Below are 26,919 nucleotides of genomic sequence, written 5' to 3'. Positions count from 1 at the left end.
AAAACCATCTTTGAGAAAGGGATCTAAAGAGAGCTCAACACCCACGGGATCTTAAGGAGGAGGAGGAGAAGCCTGGGAGGGAGTAAACGGATCCAGAAATACAGACGTTAAGAACAACAGTCACTCTGATGGCTTTATTAAAATGTCGGCCACAGCTCTCTTTACAAAACCACCAAGTCCCCAGAGTCATTCAGCAAGTATCAAGACCTTCTACCTGCAGGAAGCGCATCCAGAAAGGCAGGTCTTCCATGCTCCTGTTTCTTAATACAACTCCAAAGTATTTAAACTTCTGAAAGCTTCATTCAGCCAGCATTTCAGTAGCAATTCTGACTTAGCATTGTGCCTGTAATGCTGTGTCTTTGTTCACACGAGCAAAAGCCGGTTGCTCTCTCTCTCAGGTGCCCACAGATCACAGGGTTTAGACAGATATTTAAATAAACCAGTTTTGAGCGGCAAAGAGGTAAAAAGTGTTAGGGAAACAAACTACAGTACAGTAGTCAAAGTTACAATACATTTAATCCACTATTTTTAAAAGTGTAGATGGAGTGTGGAATCGCTTTCATGAAAGAAACGTACGCACTGTGCCCTTGACTGCGCCCCGACAGATAGGGCACCTTCTCAGAGACGGGGCGCACTCCTGGCACACGACCAGGTGGCCGCAGGGGATGAACACGATGGACACCTCCTTGTCCATGCACACTTTGCACGTCCTCTCCTCCTGCAGCCGCCGCAGCTGCTCCTCCACAGGTAAATCTGGAAAAGGGAAGAATTTTTTATTTTTAAAGATTTTATTTATTTGACAGAGGTCACAAGCAGGCAGAGAGACAGGCAGAGAGAGAGAGGGAAGCAGGCTCCCTGCTGAGCAGAGACCTGGATGTGGGGCTCAACCCCAGGACCCTGGGATCATGACCTGAGCCAAAGGCAGGGGCTTAACCCACTGAGCCACCCAGGCACCCCAAGAGGGAAAAATTTTTGATGAAAGGCAACTTGCTTCTCCAATAAAAAGCTGAGAAAATAAAACCCATGATTTCTATGGGTTTAAATTACGAGTACTATGTATGTTACCTGAGACATTTTCCGGGGGAATATACTTTAGGTCCTGTTGCACTAGGGGAGAAACACAAAAGGGCATTATTAGTAACAAGTATAGTTAATATTTAGCCACAAAGTATCCATTTTTAAGCGAACCACTCAGACTCTGGCCAAATGCTATCAACAGTTGTCATAACGTCAAGGGCAACACAACTCTTTCATCTTGTGGTACAAGCTTATACATTAGACTGAATCATTTCTGGGAATCCCAAAGTATTGCTGAAAGCCCATTTTCTTTTTTTAAATTGAACTGATCTGAATTTTAAGTACCCGTGAGTTAACATACGGTGTAATACTTGTTGCTGGGTGCAGAATTGGGATTTGACACTTCCGCGCCCTGCCTGCCGCTGGCCACATTACCAGTGTGTTTCCAACTAACCCAGAAAGTTCCCCGGAGTCATCGAGCAGCACTCACCAAAGATACGCTTGTATAGCACGGGGTCCATTTCTTGCAGAGAGTTTTTAAACACGGTGGCAGCTGAGCTGCCCCTCCCTAACACGGTGTCGAGCAGCTCCCCGGCCTGCAAAGGCGTCCGCGCCTTCTGCTCCAGCACCCCGCGCTCGTGCTCACTGATCACTCCGGCTGCCAGCAGGCTGTCCAGGATCGGGAGCACGTGAGTCAAGCGCTGGAGAAGCACCGTTCTGTTCTTCCGGATCAATGCTGCATCATCTTTAGAAAACAGAAAACACAGACACATTCCAGCTCCACTCAGACCTCCTTCACACAGACACATGACTGCAGTAATGCCCTGTTCGCACCGCAGGAGGCTGCTAGGCCTGGGGGTCCCTGCCGCCCCGTGTCGGGACCTGCACCCTGTGAGGGCAGCACTGTGTGTCACAGGTCCCCTCTGTTCGTGCTCCCAGCAGCACCCGCGGGAGGTGCCGGTGCTCCCACCTGGCAGCGGACAAAGAAAAAGCAAGCACGCGCTGCGGGACGCGCCAGGAACGGGAATGGTGGCAGACTGGTGTCTGGCCGCCTCCCGCGGTCTCCACACAGCCACTCAGCCCCTCACCAAATCCAGTTCAGAACCTAAGAACACTGAAATTCCAAATCAGTTGGAAAGACAGAAGAGATTAAAATGACAGAATGTTTATTTCCTAAATTATCGTTCACCTGGGAAATATCTCCAAAATTCCCTGCTGGGATAGTTTTAATTATTTCCCCAAATTAGACATGATATTGCCATTACCCAAATCTTTTATAGTAAATGGGGAAAGACACTAACAGCCTTTCAAAAATTAAATCGTACTTGTCAATAATACCATCCTGTCTATAGGATCGTTCTATTCTTTGTTGAGATCCAGATTTTGTATCTATCGATGTAGTATTTTATATTTTGAAATTCTGCAATTTTCTTATCCCCTTGGAATACACTTTGTGAATCTAAGTTTAGTCATTACTACACAATTTTCCCATGATCCATAGGCTCTTTCTATAAAATAACCAATGACAGAAGTTGGGCTGTCTAAAAAATTATTTGAGGGAAGAGAACTGTTGGATTTTAGAAACACTGACTCTAACAAGTAATAGGACATAAAAATAGAACCATTCAATAAAAAATAGTGCTTAGTAAAAGAGTCAAGGCCGGAGAGACCCATTCTGAAGGTAACTGGAGCTCTGGGCATAACCGGGAAAGAGGACGCAGGCCTAGCACGGTGTCTGGCATAAGCGCACGCTCCATCCACACCTGAGGGACAGCCGGGCAGGCAAGTCTGAGTGATCCAGACAGCAGCGGGGACAGAAACGTCAGAGCCAGGGGGCTAAGATTAGCACCTAATCAACTGGGTTAAATCATCTGGTGTAGAGGTAGTGATACCCCAGAAAACTAACGTAGAATTCATATCTCACGTTGACATATATTCATTCTTCCATCTAAGATTTCTGGTCCTTTTTTAAAAAAAGATTAGAGAGAAAGAAGAGGGGTGAGGCGAGGAGGAGGAGAGCGGGCAGAGGGACGAGCAGGCTCCCCACTCGGCGCAGAGCCCAGCATGGGGCTGGATCTCACCACCCTGAGACCGTGCCCGGAGCTGAAATCAATCATCAGATGCTCAACTGACTGAGGGACCCACATGCCCCTAAGGTTTACTTCTCTATTTAACTTAGACTAATGTAACAAGTTTTCTGAAGTTTTAAAACTTCTTTTTATTTTTTTTTAAGACTTATTTATTTATTTATTTGACACAGAGAGATCACAAGCAGCCAGAGAGGCAGGCAGAGAGAGAGGAGGAAGCAGGCTCCCTGCTGAGCAGAGAGCCCGATGCGGGGCTCGATCCCAGGACCCTGGGATCACGACCTGAGCCGAAGGCAGCGGCTTAACCCACTGAGCCACCCAGGCACCCCTAAAACTTCTTTCTTTTTAATATTTTATGTATTTATTGGTCAGAGAGAGACAATACAAACCAAGGGAGCAGCAGGCAGACAGAGAAGCAGGTTCCCCACCGAGCAGGGAGCCCGATGCAGGGCTCCATCCCAGGACCCTGGGATCATGACCTGAGCCGAAGGCAGATGCTTAACCCACTGAGCCACCCAGGCATCGCAAGATTTCTAAAATTGCATTGCTAGTGGTTGAGAACAAAAGACTAATTTCAAAGTCACAGATTGTCTTCTGACTTCTAAGAGGTAAAGACTTGAATACACCTTTGAAGTCTATTATTCTTTCGCTCTGGAAATAATATCCTAAATTGTCTCTTTATTTACACACCTGTCAAGAAATTACTTACCTACTGTTCTTGGGAAATTGTAAAGCCCTCAGTAACCTAAATGGAAATACTTTGATCTGCTCATTCCGACAGTCTCTCTGAGCACAGAGCACATAAAGCCGGCGCTGCGCAGCGCACACGGCACAGGCACCAGACACTACGAGATCTGACGATGCAAATGATAGTATGCTGTCGCTAGTGGTCATGTCAGCACACTGGGGATTTTCTTTGAAAGAAACGCAGAGGTTTCACCACTGGCGTCCACAAACAATTGTGGAGGGGGGCGTTCTCGTCTTTGGAAGATGACCACCAGCTAAGACGGAGACGACCCCTGCACCTCTGCGGGGCTGGTGGTTTGCGGAACCAAGGAAGTCACTTTAGTAAAGGCAGGATCAGATGTACGCCCCAGGCTGACCAGAAGACAAACCCTCCTACAGAGCAGACTTCGTGAAGCCTGGTGGACAACCTTCCAATCACCCGGGGCAGAAAGAGATTCCAGATCATGCTGGACAACCACGAGGGGCAGACCCTTTTCCCTTCCTGGGCTGTGGGCGTACCCAGGGGCAAGAGCTCTCCTAAGGGAAAACACCTGGGACTCTCCGAGTCATTTATGTAAAACGGCCAGAGCTACACAGCGGTGAGCCTGAGCGGAAGCCGGACTGAGAGACTCCCGAGGACGGGCTCAGGGACACCAAGAGTCCGAGAGCTGTAGGTGCCGACTGCCATCGGTGACAGACCGTGCTTCCGGGACCCCGAGACCTCTAATAAGAGCTCGTGGAAAGCTGCAGTCTGCATCTAATGTTGGAAAGACTTCTGGGTCTGGTCCATGCTTGGCGAAGGGCAGCAGAGCAGAGACAAACACCTCTGCCTGTCAGGGTCCGAGTGTGGACGGCATTCAGAGTGGCCAGCTGGGACGTGCTCGGGGGAAGACAGCGTCTGTCAAGGGCCGCAGAGCAGAGGCCGCAGGGCAGTGACCAGGCAGGGATAGGCGTGGCCACCCTGTCTTAGAACGTGCAGCTGTGTCCTCGCCCTGCCCTCCGGAACAGAAGGGCCCCTGAGGGGGCTCTGGTCCCATGTGTGCAGGCAGGACACTCAATCATGCTTCCTATGTTCCCGGGTTATTAGTGCTGTGGAAGCGTCCCTGGGCTGAGATGCTCTGTGATGCGAGTACTAAAGGGACCATCCCTGATCCCACTCCAATTTACAAGAGTGGGCGTGGGGACATAGCGGTGAGTGATTCCATATGTGGCCAACAGCCCAGAGCACAACTATAAATTAAGAACGGGCTTTCATGGGGCGCCTGGGTGGCTCAGTGGGTTAAAGCCTCTGCCTTCAGCTCATGTCATGATCCCAGAATCATGGGATCGAGCCCCACATCGGGCTCTCTGCTCAGTGGGGAGCCTGCTTCCCTTCCTCTCTCTGCCTGCCTCTCTGCCTAATTGTGGTCTCTCTCAAATAAATAAATAAAATATTTAAAAAAAGAAAAAGAAAAAAAGAATGGGCTTTCACTCAATACACACATTTTCAATCAACTGATGGGCAATTCAAATACACTGTGATGTAAAAACTTTCCAGAGTTCAAATTGAGAACACTGAACAGAAGTGCCCTGAGTTTTCTGTGACTGACACATGGCGACATCGCACGCACACGGTGACATCACACCTGCAGTGACCTCACACCCGCAATGACATCACACCCACACGGGGACCTCACATGGCATGGTGACCTCACACCCGCACAGTGATGTCAGGCCCATGCAGGGGACGACGCTGGTCAGTGTGGGTACGTACCTGAGTCTCTGTTCTCAGCTGCTCGCTCCTTCTCCTCTTCCCTGAGCTCGTCTTCCGCGTGCAGTAAGTCTGACACAAGCTCGTTCACGGTCCTGTAATTCTCCCCGGTGCTCAGGATCTTCCTCTGCACCGTCTGCCTCACCAGGCTCCTGCCGAAGCCCATCTCCAAGGCGGCCGCCACCACGGGCGTGTTCATCATGACCACGTCTTCTGAACGGATTTCTCCAGGTCCAAAATGGACAACTACAAGAAATAAAGGATTTCTCCATGCTGGGAGAATCTGTATATCTTTTGAATTAAGTTATTACAATTTCAAGAACATAAAGCCCAGAAAACATATGGGCATTGCTTTATATTAACTTTATTGAAGTTAAAACCACGATGTACGTGTCCAGTCACTAAAATAAGAACATGGAAAATCGCACTGCCATTCAAAATATGCATTACTGGGCATAACTGTGAGTGGGCGGAAGAGAATGTAGGGGATCCCCGTCCACCGAGCATTCCTTACTCCCTAGGATGAACGAACAAATGAGCTTTCTAAGTCCAGTATGTTTTCCGTGTTTTTCAAAGAGGTCACTGTCCCCACTCACCCCACCCCTGTGGGCCTCCCAGGGCGCCCCTCCTGTCTAGTGCTTCTCAGCAGCGCCACCAGAGTGTTTGCAGAAACACAGACCCGGCTCTGTCGCCCTCCTTCAGAAGTCCCAGCACAGTCCCCCTGTTCCCACAAACGCTCCACTGTGGCTCACAAGAGCCCGCCCATCCGGGCCCCGCTCGCCTCTTCGGTCTCACCACTTGCCACTTTCTCATTCCCAGGCGACACTCCCGCCCAGAAGTCACAGACAGACAGCGCATGGGTCACGCCCGGCCTGGCTGATTGCTCGGAGCGCGGACCTGCCTCCTCCTCCTGCCTGTTCGCAAATCCCACTCTGGCCGTAAGGAATTTTGTTCAGTTCTGCTAACGTTCCTGTTTTGTTTTTGTCACTTAAGCCTTCCATGCACTGTTCTCTCTGCCTAGAATATTCTTTTTCTCCCTTTGTCACCTGCTTAACTCCTACCCTTCCCTTCGAGTCTGTGCCAAGGCAAGTATGTCCTCTGGAAAGCCTTTCTCAGCCTCCGACACCGGGCGCACAGCCCCTCAGGGGCTCCCACAGCACAGCACCCTTTACTTTTCCAACCAGATCCCTTCCTCCTACCTGCGTCCTTGGCTGTACCCCCTGGACTGTTCGCCCACGAGAGCAAGGGTTCTGTTTACCCTGTTCCAGGTTCTGGTTTAATGCTGGTTCTACGGTTTAATTCAGTTCAATAAATATTCTGTGTGTCTGGTCTCAGAGGACCGTACACACAGAATATTTATTGAACTGAATTATACCCTAAAGGATGGAGTAGAACAGCTTGTTCAAATCCTGGCTCTGTCACCTTTTAGGGTTAGCCTCAAAAGACAGGACATTTAGCCTCTCTGAGCCACAGGGTCCCTGCTGAGGAATGGGAGTAATATTTTGTACCCTTTTCATGTTACAGAAAGAGTATGTGACCAATCGCATGTCATCACGCCCGTGTCCCCATAGGGTCTGAGAACCAGGGCGAGGCTGGGTTCCTGGCGTCTATTAGACCTACAGACACTCACGTCCCGCCATTAGACAACACCACGCAGGACGGTAGGTTCAAAGTGGAGACCAGAAATCTGGCTCCTTAGGCAATTACGATGCACGCTAAGGTTTAAGAAACACCAGCTTAATGCACTGAGAGCGCATAACACAGAGCATCGTACAAGTACACCTTGTGACTGCTACCAGCTTTCAATCTCCACGGTACCTGTGGTTCTGTTTAAACGCAGTAATTATCGTCATTATACGTACTTGGTGATTCAGCATTTTCATCTTCTGTGTTGTCTGAAGTAGATAACAGCTACAGGGGAAAAAGTTTATAAATTAAAATACAAGTCTTAGCCTGTTACGATATAAATGAGTCAAGAGATCTATTTTATTCAACTTATTGCAAATTGACGTCCTTGTAGGCAAAATGATTTTTTTTTTATCTTGAAAGCAATTTTTTATCATTTACATTCAAGAGCTATTCTCAACACCAGAAACTCTTTCTCATGGACTCTATATTCATAACAGCAAGAAAAGTGCCACACCTTCCAGTGAGACAATCGCTGTTGGCATTTCATCCCCAGAATCTTACACTTCCTGGGTCATCGTTCGGGGTAAGTTGGATCCTATAGCAGTTCTACCGACTGTGGCTAAAAAGGGTTTGACCCTCAAACTATTATATAGGCACTTACCTGCTTTTCCAAGATTATTTTCCATTCAGCACTTTGACTCTCTCCTGAAATACCCTTCTGGCCTGCCAAATTTCTGCTGAAAAACCTCTGCTAGGCTTATGGAGTTTCCCTTATACATAACTGTCTTTTTTCCACCTTGCTTTTTAGATTATCTCTTTATCATTATTTTTTGTGACTGTAATTACTGTGTGTCTTAATGTGGACCTCCTTGGGTTGATTTTGTTGGGGGCTCTCTCTGGCCCCTGGATCTGGATATCTGTTTCCTTCCCCAGATTCAGGAAGTTTTCAGCTATTTATTCATCAAATAAATTTTCTGTCCCCTTTTCTCTCTTTTCTTCTTCTGAGATCCATATTATGTGAGTATTTTTATGCTTGATGGAATCAATGAATTCCCTAAGTCTATTCCCATTTTGCACAATTTTTTTCTCTCTCCCGCTCAGCTTCGTAACTGTCCATTACTCTGTCTTTTGGTTCGTTCATCAATTCATTCCTCCACTTCTTCCTGCCTACTGTTCAAGTCATCAAGAGTGTTTCTTGGGGCTCCTGCATGGCTCAGTCATTATGCGTCTGCCTTCAGCTCAGGTCATGATCCCAGGGTCCTGGGATCCAGCCCCACATCAGGGACCTCCCTGTTTGGCAGGTCCCCTGCTTTTCCCTCTCCCATTCCCCCTGCTTGTGTTCCCTCTCTCGCTGTCTCTCTAACAAATAAATAAATTTTTTAAAAAATTAAAAATTTTTTTTAAAAAGACTGTTTCTCACTCATGTCTGCTGTATTACTCTTTACCTCTGTGTTACAGGCCTAGTCACATCTTTTCTCAAGTCCAGTGAGCATCCTTCTGATCACTGCTTTAAATTCTCCATTGGACATGCTACCTACATCTGATTCACCTGGGTCTCCTGGTACGATTTTTTTCTGTTCTTTCCTTTGGGGTGTATTCCTGTCTCCTCATTGTGTCTAACTCTGTGTGTGTTCTATGTGTGAGCAAAGACAGCTCCATATTCTGCTCCTGAGAGCAGTGGCCGTATGAAGAGGTAGTCCTGTGGTCCCCCGAGGTGCCACGTCCCCCACTCCCCAGCAGCCAGCACTTCAGGGCTATCTCCCGAGTGTGCTGTGCGTGTCCTGCTGCTGTGGCTGAGCCACTTTTGCTTTCAGTGCAGGTGTCTGCAGGGACTGTCTTGGTCTGTTGTGGGCAGGATTTCATCCCTGAGTCATTTGTGGGGTCACTTTGGGTTTGAGCTGAGTGAGACCAGAGTTGCAGTAGCCCCGAACCACAGGGCACCATCTCTGTGTTGTTCCTGAGAAGCTTACACTGGTGGGCGGAGCCTGCAGACCAATCAGCTGTCTGCTCCCAGCCCGCTGCCGGGGATGGGGTGGGAGCTGGGACGAGGTGGCCCGCTGGGTTGCCTGCGCGCTGCCCTGGTTTGGATGAGCTCTGACCAAGAACGCCTCAGATGGCGTGGATCCACAAAGGACCTGGTGTTGGCAAGGTTGATGCCCATCTTCTGGTAGGAGGGCAGCCCAGGCACCAGCACTGAGGCCAGCCCAGGAGAGGAGGTGGTGTGGGGTAAGCAAGGGAGGCGGTGAGAGTCGGCACCGTCCTGGTTCCCACAGGAGGCTGTGTGTTTACGCCGAGGGGCAGGGGCAGAGACCGGTGCTGGCTCTTGACACCCTCAGGAACCTCCGAGACCACAAGGAACTCTGCCTCCCATGGCCCAGGTGTGTTCTTCAATCTGCTGCTTCTCACCCTGAGTCTCCATGGGCTGTTTCTCGTGCTGTGTCTCTAAGAGCAGGGACTCTGTTTCCTCTCACCCACCAGCTGCCCCAGAGCCAAGCCTGGCAATTTTTTAAAATACCAGTTTTCAGTCCTGCTGGCAGTAAAAACTCACAAAATTCGGCCCCTCTGGTCTTCAAAGCTAAATGTCATGGGGATTCATCTTCCCTGGGTGGGGGGCTTCCCAGCATGTGGGTGTGTTTCTCTCCCCCTCTGGGCTGTGGCTCCCTCCCGCAGGTGGACACAGTCTCTGCCCTTCCCGCCCTCTTCCCTGTGGCCTGCTCTCCACAGTTGGCTGTGTAGAGTCTGCTCTGCCAGTCCCCAGGTCATTTTCTGGGTTATTTATGCTGATGGGGGCTTTATCTAGTTGTATCCATGGGACGGGCAAGGTGAGCCGAGGGTCCTCCTGCTCTGCCATCTTCTCAGCAATCTCCTTCCAGGAAGATTAGAAGGAGCGATAAAATTCTCTTTCTCAAGTCTTTTAAACAAAAATTAGTATTTTAAATGCTACCATCCCAGCCAATGTTTTCCTCAAATAATATAACTGACGGTGACCTTACTATAGCAATACTCGGGGCTATACCCTAAATATTATTTTTCAGGAAGTCTCTAATTCTGAATATATTTTTATCCAAAGAATAATTCTAAGATCATGTTGAGCATTTTTTAAAATGGAATGTACTTTTAAAGCCACTCTTGTCTTTTCACTAAAGTACTGTACTCTTTAATTATCAGAAAATAATTTATCTGTTGTTAACTGATGAAAAAGCCATCCCTACCTGTTCGAGTAGATGAGGGTAACTGGCTTGAATCCGACTGATGAACTCCTGTCCTTTGATGTGTATCAGGTACTCGCACCTAAAATGGAAACAACATTAAGCGTGGGGGTTATTCTAACCACACCGTCAGTAGCCTGTGCAGTGTTCCCGCCGACTGTGGACACATGGCACCACGTGACACTCATTTCGCCTCCCACAGCAGAAGTGAGACGTCGTAAGCGAGGCAGGTTGCACGCCCCGGGGCAAGGCAGGCTGTCCCGCTCCGAGCCCCCAGCGGCTCTCTCCCAAAGTTCGAGGAAGGCGACCCACAGTCTGCACACTGAGAAGAGAGCCAAGGGGACAGGTAGGAAGCTCTCTCACGGACGACCCTGTTCACGCACAGGTTTGTTGTCAGAGAGTTTACGACATATGAAGAGAGACAAGGGAAGTAGCGCGGAAGTTGCCCGCGGCTCCTGGTGAGTCCCATCCTCGCGGATCCGGCTATTCCTAGACAGCACACATCGCGGTCCAGCTCAAGCACAAGACGACCCCTCACCCTACCAAAGTGAACCCGCCCTTCATCTCGTATGCTCGAAAAATGGCCACTGTGAAAGGCTAGCAACACTGCTCAAAAACCCGTGGATAAGGTATTCTTAATCTCTGTAACTTTTGAAGTCTGAAACATCTGGGCGTGTAAAGGGGCTACAAATGACAGCACCACACTAAACACAGGAGGAAGGTAAGTCATTATGAGCTTAGTAAGCAACACTAAAATCACGAAGAGTTTTGAGCCTGGAAACTCTAGATGATCATAAATCACCTAGTCTCAGTGAGAAAAGGAGAGTGTGAATCAGGACAGAACTGTCAGAAGCACAGGAACGGACGACCAGGGGTTCTGTGGTGACAAAAATACACGTGCTGGGTCCCTCTTCACCCGGACACCCGATTTAACATCACAACTTGGCTCTGATTCTTCTTGCCCAGCTCTGTTTTCTATTTCTATCCATGGAAACTACCATCTTCCAACATGCTACATAACTCATTTATTAAGTTGTGTTTTTTTTTAAGATTTTATTTATTTACTTGAGAGAGAGAGCGAGTGAGCATGAGAGGGGAGAAGGTCAGAGGGAGAAGCAGATTCCCTGTGGAGCTGGGAGCCTGATGCGGGACTGGATCCCGGGACTCCAGGATCATGAGCTGAGCTGAAGGCGGTCTCTTAACCCACTGAGCCACCCACATGCCTTAGTAAGTTGTTAACTGTCTGCCTCTCCCACTATTAAATTAATGTACGAGACCAAGTACAGCTGAGTATTTTGACCACGAAGACAGTGCCTGACAATAAACAACTGACTAATATTAAACATTAAAAGAATGGAAATATGTCCAAGACATAAGATTGACTGAAAAAGGTTTCAAAACAGCATCTATAACACCTAATTCATGTAGTATTATATACATTTATCTGTATATGTATACATGCATGAAAAATGTCTGCAGAGATATTCACTAAAATGCTAACTGATCCTCTTTATTTTCTTTCAAATGTTAAAATAACTTCATTTTTGGCTTCAGAGGTAGAGGTCAGTGGTTCATTAGCTGCATACGACACCCAGTGCTCATCACATCACGTGCCCTCCGTCATGCCCACCCCCCAGTGACCCTATCCCCCATCTCCCTTCCTTCCAGCAACCGTTGGTTTCCTTTAAGAGTCTCTTATGGTTTGTGTCCCTCTCGGATTCTGACTTATGAGCCTCTGTTTTGTTTCTTAAATTCCACGTGAGTGAGATCATACGATAACAGGCTTTCTCTGATTTATTCTGCTCAGCATAATACCCTCTAGTTCTGTCCATGTCATTGGAAATGGCCAGATTTCCTTTTTTATGGCTGAGTAATATTCCATAGTATGTTCGTGCCACACCTTCTTTACCCATTCATTAAACGGGTCCTCTTGAGAGAGTGAGACTTCTGGACACTTACATTTTTTTCTCTGTACTTTTCTACAAGGTGTGATTTTGGTTTTTCTAATAAACATATATTATTTTAAAACATATACATTTTTTGATATATGCAGAAACACCCTAAACCTCTATCTTCCACTAAAACAGATTATTTTTCTAAGTCATCTGTCCTAAATTTATTCAAAAGTGCCTTCTTGAAACAGAGTCCAGCAAGAGCTGATTCTAAGGGGATACATTCAGCCCAGCTCACAACCACCACCACCATATGCAGAGAGAGTTTCACAAGTTACCTTGGAAACCACTTGGCGTGCTCCACCCACGGGTCGTCTCCAGACTCCCAACACCGCAGTCCACCGTCACAGCAAAAGCATTTGACGTCGTCACTGTGACCTAAAATTAATTTTGGACCAAAACATATGAACTTCTGTAATGTGCCCACCCCGCCCGTGTAAGGTGCAGCCCAGGGGCGTCCTTACCAGTGTAATAGAAGCCGGCGGTGGCGAGCTGCTCGGGTCGCACGGGCACGCGGGAGGGCCAGCTGCAGAAGGTTTGCAGACGGGCCGCGTGGGCCCGCATGCTCGCGTTGGACACGGTGCTCTGCAGCGCGTCCTCGAGCTGCCGGTCCACGAACGGGCAGTCAGGGAAGTGTCTCAGGTGTTCGGACAGAGCGCTGTCGCTCGGCTCCCAGTTGCTCAGCTTCCCACCACAGGCGAAGCAGGCTACTCTGTCCCCGGGTCCCACATAATAGAAACCGGCTCGGGCCAGATCCTGCGCCGGAGGGGAGGTCAAGGGCCAGGTCTGGAAGGTGAGCAGCCTGTCCTCTGCAGTCTTCAGGGCTCCCTCACAGGGGCTGGGCCTCCGGGGAGCAAACTCCCGATTCTCTCTGAAGTTTACGGGACTCGATGGGAAGCTGGCATAAGACCCGCTGAAATAGCCCGTGGTCTCCAAGCTGGGCGGCAGCGGGTGTGTGGAGCTCGTGGTGGAAGGAGGCTGCCGTGGCGGACAGCGGGCTCCGGGCTCAGAGGCTGTGCTTAGACTCCGAACGAAGGCACAGCTGGGGTACAGCTTCCTGTGCTTCTCCACAGGACGATCCCCCAGTTTCCAGTTGTCCAGCATCAGGCCGCAGCAGAAGCACCTGACCTTGTCGTTGACACCAGTGTAGTAAAACCCCGCCCGCGCCAGGCTCCGCTCCGAGACAGGGACGCCTGCCGGGAACGTCGAGAACGTGGACATGCGGTACAGCTCACACGAGTGGTCGTACCTCAGCTCAAGCGCAGGGGCGCTTTTCAGCAGGCCGGACAGGCAGAGGCTCTCCTGGACCAGGTCCATAGTGAAGGGGACAGGGAAGGAAAGGGACTAGCCTTTCTCAGGGGAGGTAGTTTTGTGCACGGCTCTTGGTTTGGGCTCATTTTGGTTCTGGGCGGGGCTCAACACGGGTACCTGTCTTGTCTTCCTGTCCGCGCGCTCCGTGTGCCGGCTGGCTGGCACTCTGCCTTCCACACGCGCATTTCAAAGGACCATTATGGACATGGCCCCTTAGCATAATCTTTACACCCACAGTGTAAGTGTGATGCCGCACAGCTCCTCCTGAAGACAACCAAAACCCTTCAGGAAGGCACAGTGTGCTGTGGGGCATCAGAGGCCACTCCGCGCCCGATCCCCCTGGCATGGGGCAGCCTGCAGCCAGCCCATCAAATGCGGGATGTTCTCAGCTGGCTTGTTATCAGGAGAAACCGCGCTCAGTAAGTGCTCTACAGAAACTAAACTCAAACTAGGTTCATCTTGCTTTTTTATTAATGACGAAATTTGGTACCCAGAAAGAAAGAAAAAGGATAAGACCTTCCTTAAAAGGAGAATGCACGACTCTATTTCACTGATTCTGGATGCATCTTTTCAGTGTCTTTGTTATCGAGAGGTATCTAACAGCTAGTAACATCAGATTTTAATTAGCAGCATTTTTATTTCCCAAAAGTATTTAAATTGACAGTGTGTCCTACAATCAGTGACATCTCAGCATATCCTAAATCTTGCTCAAATTAAATAATTTTTCTTTCTATAATAATTTTAATAGGGCACACAGAATGATCTAGAACTTCCCTACAAATAAGAGCTTAAATGGGAATAGAACTGGCTGATGGGTCTTAAGGCCTGTTTCAAAATTTATTAAATAAGAATCACTTCCCATAGTCAGGAGCTTGGTGGCTGAATCACAGTGGTTCTATTTCAATTAAATTATCAGGACGGATGCATTCCCGACTGCCACCCATCAGAGGTCTCTCCTGCACATCTCTCTACTTTAGCAGAGGGCCAAGCGTTTACTCTCCGTTCTAGATAACTGCCACTCATTTTTAGATCTTTACCAAACACAAGTTCCTTTTTTCTATGCTGCACGGCAGCCAGGAGTCCAACAATGTGTTCCAGCGAGAATCACTTCCCCTTTATGCCCCAAGTCAGATTCAAATCAAGATTATCATCACTTTAGGGTTAGAACTCACAGGACTAGATTCGGTCATATGAGCCAGGCTTTTTTAAATTAACATTCTTTGGATACCGGAAACTCCAGTTCACTATTGAATTTGTGTATTCATGCACAAAACTACCTCCCGGAGATCAGACTAAGTCCCTTTTAAGGGGTTTAGGCCTCCATTTTGAGATGTTTTGACGTATAAAAGAAACTGGAAAAAATCTAGAAAAAGGCGAATAGTTTGCCTCTTTTGTAAAACCTGTTTTAAAAAAAGAAAGACAGTTTCAAAGTCAAATAATCCATAGCTGTAACACAGCGCACTCTTCAAACCTTTCCTCCAGCGCGGAGGCTGCTCATGCAGGACTGGGCATCGTGCCCACAAGGTCCTGCAGGACCGAGAAATCCTGGAGGGACCCACTGGCTCCAGTCAGTGCCGGCAGGAGTGCGAGGAGGCCTGGCTCATGCTGGGTTAGACCTCAGTGCTTGACTCATTCCTGTAACTTGCTATTTTGAAATTTTTACAGAGAAGAGCTACAGAAACAACAGAATTCCCATGCACATGGTGGGGACTCCCCTGGGGGAAGGGAAGGGGCAGAGGGAGAAGCAGACTCCCCGCTGAGCAGGGAGCCCTATGTGGGGCTCGATCTTGGGACCCCGGGACCATAAGCAGAGCCTAAGGCAGATGTTTAACCGACTGAGCCACCCAGGTGCCCCAGGATCACAGGTTTTCTTCTTTAAGGTTGTAATTAATCACCAACATTTGTTAAATGTAAGAGACTTCCCATGACGTTCTTGATCCCAAGCTCCTCCTGAAAAACCCCAAGGGTGACAGGGAGCTGGCCCCGAGGGGAGGCGCCACTGCTCCCAGCAGGCATGCTGGCTCTGACACGCAGTGTCCAGGACATGTGTCACTGAACGGGCACCACGGGTCTTCTGACGGGGCCGTTATTAAGAAAGTGAAATTGTCCTAATACCTGTATCTGTCGAAAGTGACAGATGCAAAGTGGACCGAGAGAGACAAGTTGGGAAAAAAATGAAGATGCCATACTTCTTCGTGGAAAAGGAGACTATTCCCACACGTTAAGATATGCACATAAAGTATGTTTTTGTTTAGAAGAGACGCCTGTCTCTGGTCATTTATGCCACCTGCCTGGCCTGTCTACACCCTGGCCCTGTGCTCCCGAAGCCCAGCTGTGCACACAAGGCCCACAGACTCCTATGGACAGGCAGGCAACCATTTATGATCAGAGGACGAGACTCCGTCCAAACTCTCCCAGCCTCTTCTGCACACAGACCCCCGAGAGCTCTGGGGGACGCCCGGCACCTCACGGGCTGGGGCCACCATCCCCGCACAGCTGTCCGTGGCCCGAGGCAGCTCCCTAGCCCACTGCCCCCTGCAACTTTGAAGCCTTCGGGATCCTTACCGAAGTTTTCCCTGCTCCCCTTTGGAAGACTGCTTTGCCTTCTGCGTCCCTAAGAGACCTCACTGAGCAGTAACCCTTTCATGCCCCCAAATCCATGCCTTTCTCCCTACAACCCACCTGCTGCTCCCAACCCCAGCCTCTCCCCTCCTCCTCTCTCCCGATCCTTCCTTCGAGAGAGCAGGCACACCGAAGTCTGTCTTGGTTTCCGAATGAGAACAGCAACGAAAGTCCTCTTTGAACCCCACTTTCCGTTCTAGCAACTACAGTCGACCCTTGAACAATGCAGGGGTCGGGGTGCCCACAGCCCTCCCCACACTGTTGAAAATCTGATTCTGTTAACTCCCAAAAACTTTGTAGTAAACTGTACTTGACTAAAGGTGTTACTGGTAACAGTGGTTGAATGCGTATTTTGGATATTGTATGTATTATGTACTGTATTTTTACAAGAAAGTCAGCAGAAGAGAATGTTAAGAAAATCAAAGGAAAATGCATTTACAGCACTGTACCATAGTGATGGAAACCATAGGCATGTAAACGGACGTGAGAGGTTGGAACCCAGCTGTTCAAGGGTCAGCTGGGCGGCATCTCAATTTAGCTTCACAGCCCACGAATGCAAAAGCATCTACAGCCGAGGCCTCCCAGAACAACTGGATTAGGCCAACATGAACAACTGGGGGAGCTCAGTGGGTGAAGCGTCTGCCTTCAGCTCAGGTCAGGATCGACCCCTACTATGTCAGGCTCCTTGTGCAGCAGGGAGCCTGCTTCTCTGGCTCACTCTGCCCCTCTCCCCACCCCCAGCTCGCTTGCTCTCTCTCACAATTAAATAAATAAATCTTAGAAAAGAAATGTTCTCCTTCCTTGGCCTCTTGATGCCACTCTGGGGTTCCTGTCTCCTTTCTAGTGGTTCCCTCTCTGAATGGCTCAAGGTCTCAGCCTCTTCTCTTCTCTTAGCCCCTCTGGCGGGTAACCTTCTGGATCCCAGGGCTGGTGGGTGTGTCCCCCCCTCCAGGGCACCTGGCAGGACCACAGCTCTGAGGCCGGAGGGAGAGTGTACCTTCCCCTCCCTCCTCCCCCAGACCTTGAGGTTCTTCAGAGAGCACCAGCTTTCAGCTCTGGACCAGTCCTCCCACTGCCAACATCCACGGGGCTCCACACAAAATGGAGAACATTCTCCATAGGTGCTGAACAAGGGAAGGTCAGCAGACTTGCCCCAGCACCCTGTGACCACAACACACTCATTTGTATGGTATTAAGAACATCAACTCTCCATGAGTGACTACAAAGTCCCATGGCTTAATATCAGGGTTTGAAGTCACAGATCCTGGGTTTTCAGATACCATTCAGGCCCCCCCAGCACAGGGCGGGACCTTTGGCAAGGAAACCTCCCCGAGCCCGAGCAAGCCCATTACTCACAGAGATTGTCATGGCACCTACCGGGAACACAGCCCCAAACGCGCTGGGAGGGCGTCCCTGCACACAGCGGCACTGGGCAGCGGCGGGGGCTGGGATGACCACTGGCAGACCCAGTTCGTCAGCGTCGGCCGCCTCCCAACACCGGGCTACATAGACCAACAGCACTGCTGGCTACCCGAGCTGCCCCCCAGGACCGCCCGCAAATCTACTCTCCGCACCAACGCGCGCCAGCACTCGTTCCTCCACGGGGTCGTCTGGGGCGGAGAGCTGGGAAGCGCAGGGGGCACCCTCCACGGCGCGGACCACCACCGGGCCCTGGGGGTCACCCCAGCCACGAAGGCCTCCCGCCCACGGGCGCACCGCCGACTGGCACGCGGGTGCTCATAGGCCAGGGGGTCCCCGCAGCGACGCCTGGCCCTCCCGCCTCCCGGCCGACCCTCGCCCTCCGCCGCGCTCCCCCGTGGGCCGCGCCCACGCCAGGGAGGTCCGCACACGCGCACCCCGAAGGCCCGTCACCCACCTGCCGCCCCGAGGCCCCGCGCGCCAGCGCCTGCCGCCGGCCGTGTCCTGGGGTGGCCGCGGGCGCCCTGCTCTCCCGGGCGGGCGGGAGACCTACGCGGCTTTTAGCGGCCCCGCCGCCCCATCCGTGCAGCCCGCGGCCGGTGCTTTCCTCGCAGGCCGTGGGGGAAGTCCGCGGCGGTAACCACACGCACTTCCCCTGGGCCGCGGCCTGGCAAGCTCCCCGGGGGATTTCCGCGACCCCGGGGGCGCCGCTGTGCCGGCCGCGGCCTTTCCGCCCGCGCGGCTGCGGCCCGGGTCACCGCGCCCCGCTTCCCGACAGCAGTGACGTGCGCGCGGCGGCCGGGGGCGCGGGGAGCAGGGCGCTCCGCCGGGGTCTTCCCTGGGCCCAGCACGGAGCCGACCCTCCGGCTTCGGGCATCCGAGCTTCGTCTCTCGGCGGGGCCGCTGCTCTAGAGCTGGCGCCGCGCGGCAAAGCCTGGTCCTCCCGCCTGCGGTCCGCCCCCCGGGGAGGTCTCCGCGCGGGCGGGGCTCTCGCTGGAGTCCCCGCCCCGCGCCGCACCCAGCGCCCCGCACCCCGCGCGCCGCACCCGGCGCGTCCGGATCCAAGGGCCCCGCCAGGGCGGTGACAGGCTGCGCCGGCCAGGCCGGGCCTGTGCTCCCGAGAGAAGGCCCACCACCACCGTCCCCCGCAGCCCCTCTTGCCCTTCCTCCGGGTCGCAGGAGCGCGCGCACCTCCAGGGCCCCGCAACCCGCCGCCCCGCGGTTAGGGCCCCCGCTGGAACCGTGCCAGGATGACTGCGTTCATCCTCCACGTGGAAAGGTCAATCCTCTCCTGCGCCCGCTTCGTTCAAAGCTTGATGAGACGTTTTCTGAAAACCTCTCTGTGGGTCTTACACACTGCGGATCATGCACCCGCCCAAAGAATTTTGAAAAACTCTTCTCTGCACACTTTTAACTTCACATTACAATGTTAGAAGCTGTCCCAGTTGCAAAGCAACTGCCAAACGCAGGTTAGGTGTTTTAGAAGAAAACTGATGCAGCACTCTTTGCAGAGAATTCAGGGAAATGTAAATATCTAACCATTTAATGCCCAGCATCACCACAACACATCAGCTCACCTTCAATAACTGCGAATATTGTATCATTGCCTTTCGTCCTGAACAATCTACTTCCCTCGCAATTTCATTTAATTTTAATTTTGATTCCAATATAGTTAACAAACAGCAATATATGACTTCCAGGTGACCCCACAGAATTTTAATGTATGCTTACAAGAGACATCTCTATACTCCTATTTCTGAAATAAATATGTGCATGAGCCAATTTAATTTTTTCCTGTGATCATAAAGCTCCAAGTGTTAAAAATGTCTCCCTGATTGCATCACTGATACACTAGTTTCAGTACATTAGTTACACAGTTGATCAAAACAATATAGATCATAAATACTGATAATTACTAAAGATAAAAAGTAAAATTCTACTACAAACGTAATCTTAATGGGGGCTTCAGCTCATATTTGAGCAACCTGTTCAAACGTGTGTTTGTTGGTATTACCTATTATTAAAGTATGACCAGTTCACCACAGGTTCTGCTCCGTTTTTCCATATCCAAAGGTAAGTGTTGAAAACCTTCTCTACATAAGTAAATATAGATAGGTCCAGAAAAATGTTTTTTATGTCAATTTTTCTCAATTTTCTGAACTTCTGTTTTATACCTCCCCCCGGACATTTAACGATCTTTAATTGAAATTTAGTTATCAGGAAACCACTCTATTTTGTTGAAATCAGTGGCCTGGAAACCATGGGCCTTGTGTTGCCAGAGTTAGGAAACGAAAATACAGGTTATGGGGCACCTGGGTGGCTCAGTCAGTGAAGGTTCTGCCTTCGGCTCAGGTCATGATCCCGGGGTCCTGGGACTGAGCCCTGCATTGGGCTCTCTGCTCAGTGGGGAGCCTGCTTCCTCCCTCTGCCCCTCATCCCACTCACTTGTGCTGTCTCTCTCTCTCTCTCTCTCAAATGAATGAATAAAATATTTTTAAAATAAAATACAGGATACCTGATTAAATTTAAACTTGAGATAAATAACTTTTTGGTGTAAGTTTGCCCCATGCAATATATGATTCATTGATTATCTTACATTCAAATTTAACTGGATGTTGCATAGTCCACTGGGCACTTCCGTAGGCAGATATCATTTTTTGAACAATAAGAGCAATTATTTCTAATTGTCCAGGAAGATTTTACACTGAGGGGCAATATACTAGTCTAAAACCCAAGATGGGTGAGAGGTGCGCCTGTCCTTTTCAGAAGAGCAGGGCTGATGAGAAGACAGGAGTGGCCTGGCCCCCTGAGCAGCTCATTTCCAGGCTGATCCGTTTCAGGAAGAGCTACAAGAGGAAATTAAGGGTCAGGCTGTCAGTTCCCTTTGAATGGTTTGAGTTCCCTTTTGCCCATGACTAAGTCTTTGCAAGGACCCAGTGACCCTGCACAAGGGAGCACCTACCCCAATTTAAACACGGGGTCTGGGACAGCTGGGTGGCTCTGTGAGGTAAGTGTCTGACGCTTGACCTCAACTCAGGTCTTCATCTCAGGGTTGTGAGTTCAAGTCCTGCACTGGGCTCCATGCTGGGTGTGGGGTCTACTCAAGACAGACAGACAGACATACAGAAAGAAAGAAAGAAAGAAAGAAAGAAAGAAAGAAAGAAAGAAAGAAAGAAAGAAAGAAAGAAGGAAAGGGAAGGGAAGGGAAGGGAAGGGAAGGGAAGGAAAGAAAAGAAGAAAACAAAACAAAACTGGGCCACGCACCTCAGACTCTATGAGAGCCGAGATCAGACCCGCCAGGGCCTGGAGTAGATCACTGTGTCTCCTCTGCCACATTTCACCCAAGTTTACAGGTTGATTTTTTTCTTAAAGATTCATATACTTATTTTAGAGTGGGTGAATGGGGCGGGGTGGGGGAGGATGCAGAGTGAGAGGGAAGGAGAGAATCCCAAGAAGGTACCCGAAGCGGGGCTCAATCTCACGACCCTGAGACCATGACCTGGGCCAAACCAAGAGCTAGTCGCTCAACCGACTGTGCCACCAGGGAGCCCTAAGTGTGGATTTCCTGCAAGAACTGCCTTCCTGTAACGGTGCTGAGCTGCATGTGAGCAAGGCCTGCCTGTGTTTTGCTCACAGTATCCCAGCACCGGCTGGGGTGAGCCGGGGGGGGGTCAACAGACCCTGCTGCCAACTGACAGACACAGGCCGGTCCTGCCTCCTGGGCCTTCTGCATTCAAAACCTGCACCCAGTTTTTTAGTATTGTGACTTACCTTATATTTTCCCTCTAACCCTGTGACTATCCCAAATATTTTATATAAAAACTCCATTTTTTTCCTTCCAGCACTCACATATAACCTATTTTCTCTCCGATACCCTTTGAGACACAGAAGCAAGCAAGGAAATGTTTGAGGACAGTGACAGAATGAGACAGGGGGCCATTTCTATCTGATGTACGTGCTTTCCTCTGTTGTCTGCGTGTAAGCAAGGTGTGAGAAGCAAGCTCACCCCATTCCTGGTTTGGAAACTTGCTAACGTTCACCTCTGGTGTGTTCTGAATATCCCGTGCTTAAATAACCGGTTTTAAAATATTTTTTTCCCTTCAGGTAGTCAGGATGAACACACGCTCTTTCTCCGGAAGGAGTTTCCCAGGGTAGAAAGACTCTGACAACGTCAGCCCCAGCTATTTCACTCTAAGTTCTTCCATTTTTAGCTGAAGAGATCCGATCTGCCCAGGACTCTAGAAAGGAAAGCAAAAGTGAAACTGAACAAAGGGGACATGCTGTTCTGACTCCAAAGTAAATATGAAAGTCCTCACGAGTGCGGGGATTTCCTGGTCCGCTGGCAACTTGATGACTTGCAGATGAAACAATGGGTTCAGCCTGGAACAAGTGCGAATAAGAAATCCACAGGAAGTCCTGTCACAGGGTCAGAGCGGTCCTCCAGGTAGCATCTGCCCTTCCGAGGGGCGGCTTACTGGGGATCTCTTTGTCCTGGGAGTGCTTCATGGACACCGCTGACACATTCTGAAGTCACCCAGATGGAGATCAAGAATGCCTTCCATCAGCCCAGAAAATTCCTTCATGCCTCTTTCCAGGGGACACTTACACAGACACGCCACCCTGGCCTCAAACACTCTTGGGATGGGTCTCATGGCGGCTTCGGCCTGTCTGCTCCGACGTCCCATAAGTGGACTTGTACGGCTTCTCTCCCTCACCTCCCTCCTTGCCTCCACATGAGAGCACGTGTCTGCGGCTTGTTGTCTTTGCCAACAAACAGTATCCCACCGGATAAATACAGCCCAGTGATGTGGGGCTCCATCCTGGGACCCCACAGTCTCCTGTTCTCCTGCTGATGGACATGGGGTTACTTCCTCTGTGGCCCCATAAGCAGAGCGAAGCTAGGGGTGTTCTGGCTCAAGTGTTTTTGTCAGTCTCTGGATTCATGTCTGTTTTATAAGTACCTGGTAGGTAGGTTGGTATTTATTTTCGTGAGGTGTTGCCAAAGACTGTGACAAGGGGTTTGCAGCATTTTACACTCCCACCAGCGATAGATCACAATTCTAGCTGCTCAACACCCCTCCGAGGACTAAGTTTGATCTCTTGAGTATGCACTGGTATCTCATTACGCTTCTAATTTTTATTTCCTGGTAATTAATGATTTCAAATATGATTTCCTATATTCTTTCTTGACTTAGACATCAGCCTCTCTGAAACGACTGTTCAAATCTTTAGTTTTAAACCAAACAGATTAACTTATTTTTAAAGATATATTTACTTATTTTAGAGAGAGGTAGAGAGAGTGTGTGTGCACACTCATGCAAGTGGAAGGAAGGGCAGAGGGAGAGAGAGAGAATCCCAAGCAGACCCCATACTCAGCATGGAGCCCAGTGCAGGGCTCAGTCTCTCACCCCTGAGTCTGTGACCTAAGCAGAAGTCAAGAGTCAGATGCTTAACTCACTGAGCCACCCTGGTGCCCCCAACTTTTTATTATTGATTTAAGGGAGTTCTTTACATATTCTGGATATGAGACCTGTTATATACGTTGTGACTTTTTTTCACCAAGTTGGTGGCTTGTCTTTTGCCTTTACTAACAGTTTCTTTTAATGAGTAGAATATATTAATTCTGATGGAGCCTAAGTTAACAATATTTTCTTTCATGTAGAATGCATTTTATACCCCAATTAAGAAATCTCACCTACCTCAAGCTCATAAAGATTTTCTTCTATGGATTCTCTTAGAAGCTGTGATATTAACTTTTGCACTTAGGACTATGATTCATCCCAGATTAAATTTTGCATGTGGCGTGAGTGGAGGTGCAAGGTTCATTTTTTTTTCCCTAAACATTGTTCCAACACAATTTATTGAAAGTTCCTTTCCTCGCTGAATGCTTTACTGTCTTTGTCAAAAATCACTGACCTTACACGTGGAGGTTCCTTGGAACTCCGTGTTCTGTTCTGTTAATGTCTTTCTCTATCCTTATGACAACACTGAACCGATCACTGTATTTTAAAGCAAGCATTGATATCAAACAGCATTATTTTTTTTTTAGCATTTTAGCACAGTAGATGTTTATTTCTCATTTATGAAATGTCTGATGCAAGTTATGAAGTCTACCTTCCTCTGGAGCACGTCTTCCAAGTTCACTGCAATGAAGAGAGCAATGGCGAGGGGCACTGTCTCTAGCGGCACATGCCATCTCCACTCTCAGAAATACAGACTAGCTTCAACTGAACTACAGGGGAGGCTGGGAAGTGTAGGAAAGTAGGTGGGATATTTGGTGAATATTAACTGTCCTGCCCCTAGCTTAAGAGAAGTTGGTTTGAAAATACTTTGGTGTTTTTTGTTAGCTACAGGGCTAACTCGTGCCACACGTGTTTGTGTGAGGTGGCTGCTAAGCATAAGGCAACTTTGGAAAGCGTTGATAAAATATACTCAGGAAAATAAGGAGGGCATTTTCTTCCATCAGACCTGGGTCACATTTGAAAAACTGTATTCAGATGATATAAAAATGGTGTCGTCTTTTAAGAGGGCCACTGAGGTGTTGGTCTATGTCCAGAGAAGGCTAACTACAAAAGTGTATTAGCCTTAATAGGCTCTGATATACTGCAGTAGTGAATAAATCTTCATCTTAACTGCTTAATTCAATAAAGGTTTATATTCCACTTGTGTCACTGGCAGGTGTCCGACAGGTAGCTTTTTATGCAATGACTCAGGGATTTAAGCATCTTCCATTTCTGGCCTCTGTATCTTCCAGGTTCTCCTTGGAATCGTCTACTGGATCCTTGGCATCAAGCAGTTCTTGAAACGGTCGAAGGCTGGGTGAGCTTGGAGCGCAGCTGGAGGCCACGGAGATGGGAGTGATTGCGTGCTTTTCTCTGAGGGCACACTGAGGAGTGGGCCCCCAAGCTTTTGACTCCTCCGGGCCAGAGACTGGGAGCCCGCCATTTTCATTCCCGTCCTCCGGAACTCTACAGAAAGCCCAAACAGCATTATTTGAACTCTGTTTTTCTTCAAAATTGTCTTGTCTGCGTCCTTTAAATTTTCATATAATATTTAGAATTGTGAATATATTTTTAAAAGTTGCTAGGAGTCTGATTAGCATTACGTTTAATCTGTTGATTGGTTTTAGAAGTATTGACGTTTCATTGTTCTGAGCCTTCTAATCCGTGAGTGAATACAGCCTCCATCTATTTCCCTTCTTTAATTTCCTTGTTTTCAGTACAGAGAGAGAGAGCACAAGCTGGGGGAGCAGCAGAGAGAGAGAGAGAAGCAGGCTCTGCTCTGAGCAGGAGCCTGATGCGGGACTCAATCCTGGGACCCCAGGATCACGGCCTGAGCCGAAGGCAGACGCTTAACCCACTGAGCCACTGAGGCACCCCTTGTTTTGTTTTGTTTTACTTTGCTTTGCTTTTTATTGGTAATCTCGACTTGGGTTTTGGGGCCCTGGGAGAGAGAGCAGGCTCACTCCTGACCGGAGGCTAGAGAACAGAGGCGTCCGTCTCGGACCAGATCAGCCCTACAGGAGCTGAACAGCTGGACAGGAGGCAGCGCTGGGCTGACCGCGCTGGCTCGGATGGAGCTCTCAGACGAGGGAAGCTGGTTCCAAGCAAAAGACCGGGCGGAGGCAGATGAAGATGGAGTGAAGCTGCGAGAGAGAGAGCATATCCAGCCAGGTGCCCGCCCATGGGGAGGCTCTGGTGAGGACAGCTGTCATGTTCCCAGAGCTTCCTGACCCCCTGACTGTGCAGCTTTGAGTGTCTGAGACCCAGAAGCTCTAAAAGCGGAGGCGATCGACTCCAGACACCCATGCGCCTCACTCCACCATTTACCCCACTGACAAGAGGCAGGAGGGTAACCGAGGGACATGCCGGGATTCTCGAGGCCACGCTGCTCTGCTGCGGAGCAAGGCTGTTGATTCCGGCCTTTCTTGGAGCAGCACTGGGCAAGGCCAGAGAGATGTGCTCGTCCTCAGGCTTAAGAGACGCTGACTTGCGCGGGCTTGTGTACCTCGGTCCCGACCTTGAGCAAATGCAAGATGGGCACGGATAGGCCTCCCCAAACTGGAGGCAACCACGAAACAAGAGGGTGGTTGTTGAAACCATCTTACAACCTCTGCACTGAATGGGCACAAAATCTTCCCCAAACAAACCAAATTGTCTGGGAAACCGCAGGTATCCTTGGCTCGGCGAGTCAGGGTTTTGAGGTAAACAGAGGAAGCTGGTGCAGAGGTCAAGCTAGGCAACCTGCCTCTAGTCCGGCCTGCTGGTCTGCTTCCCCCCTCCCAGCTGTGTGCTGTGACAGACACTGCCGGTGCCCACCCCAGTCCCTGTCCCTCCCTGTGCACCCGACTCCCGCTGCTGGCTTACACCTGCGACCCACTCTGGAGCAGCACAACCTTGGAGGATGGGAGTCTGCGACCACTCCTACAGCCGCCAGCTCTGCCCCCCCGGCTCTTCCACCTGGATCCCATGAGGCTAGACGCCTTCCTTGTTCAGCTCAGTCTCCCTGCTGGATCTCGCTGCCCTGCTTGGCCACAGGCTCTCCCGAAGGGCAGGACACGCTCAACAGATCACATGGTCCTGAGCCCATGCCAGCTTCTGCTTCGAGAGAGCCCAGAAGAGCGACACCTGCAGCAAGTTGCCCGATCGGCACCTGTCCCTACTCAGCTGCAAAATGGGCACACGCCCCTGGGAGCGCTGCCAGGATTCACGGAGCTGAGACCCGCGTGGCACTTAGGAGAGTGTGTGGCACACAGAAGGAGCTCAGGGAAGTCAGCGCTTATCACCAATGCCACTGGATACAAAGTTACAGCAGTTATTCATAGTAACTTTCAAACGCCTGATTACTACAGTGGTTTTACGAGCGATGCTTCTCGGGCTCAGTGTCTTTTACCATTAGTCACAGGGAAGAGTGGACGTAATGTCAGTGTCTCATAGCAGGGGCGAGCACAGCTGCGACAAAGCAGCTCCCCGAGCGGTTCGTACTGAGGACAGGAAGCACACACTTCAGGCCCCTCCCCCGTGCCTGGCCGCAGAGCAGTAGTTATCACGCCTGGACCACTGAGCATCATACAGCCGTCAAAACTAATAGGATGTTGCCAGCAAAAGCAAACTTAAATTTGTTCCAGAGGAATGCGTCCTCAAAAGGGGTTTCAAAAACACACTGTGAATGTGAACTCCCAGGTGAGGGTCACAAGA

The 26,919-nt window shown here is 49.9% G+C and overlaps 1 protein-coding gene and 1 long non-coding RNA gene across 2 annotated transcripts; one reads left to right on the top strand and one right to left on the bottom strand.

Annotated features, from left to right (window-relative positions):
• Positions 1–107: 107 nt before the first annotated feature.
• BIRC3 (baculoviral IAP repeat containing 3) lies at positions 108–18,689 on the bottom strand. Its single transcript, XM_059179265.1, has 9 exons — positions 18,180–18,689; positions 12,835–15,081; positions 12,649–12,748; positions 10,422–10,500; positions 7,443–7,491; positions 5,584–5,826; positions 1,508–1,762; positions 1,066–1,107; positions 108–753 (listed from the first exon to the last, which is right to left on the bottom strand). The coding sequence occupies exons 2-9, from the start codon at positions 13,685–13,687 to the stop codon at positions 560–562; spliced, it is 1,815 nt and encodes a 604-aa protein (XP_059035248.1). The 5' UTR covers positions 13,688–15,081; positions 18,180–18,689; the 3' UTR covers positions 108–559.
• A 3,141-nt stretch (positions 18,690–21,830) lies between these two features.
• LOC131834531 (uncharacterized) lies at positions 21,831–24,804 on the top strand. Its single transcript, XR_009354926.1, has 2 exons — positions 21,831–22,686; positions 24,477–24,804. It is a non-coding gene; the product is annotated as an uncharacterized LOC131834531 (long non-coding RNA).
• Positions 24,805–26,919: the final 2,115 nt, after the last annotated feature.

Source organism: Mustela lutreola, chromosome 1 (genome assembly GCF_030435805.1).
Source record: "Mustela lutreola isolate mMusLut2 chromosome 1, mMusLut2.pri, whole genome shotgun sequence".
NCBI classification, from domain to species: domain Eukaryota; kingdom Metazoa; phylum Chordata; class Mammalia; order Carnivora; family Mustelidae; genus Mustela; species Mustela lutreola.
Note: the sequence above shows the minus strand (reverse complement) of the source record. Positions and strands in the feature narration are given on the sequence as shown.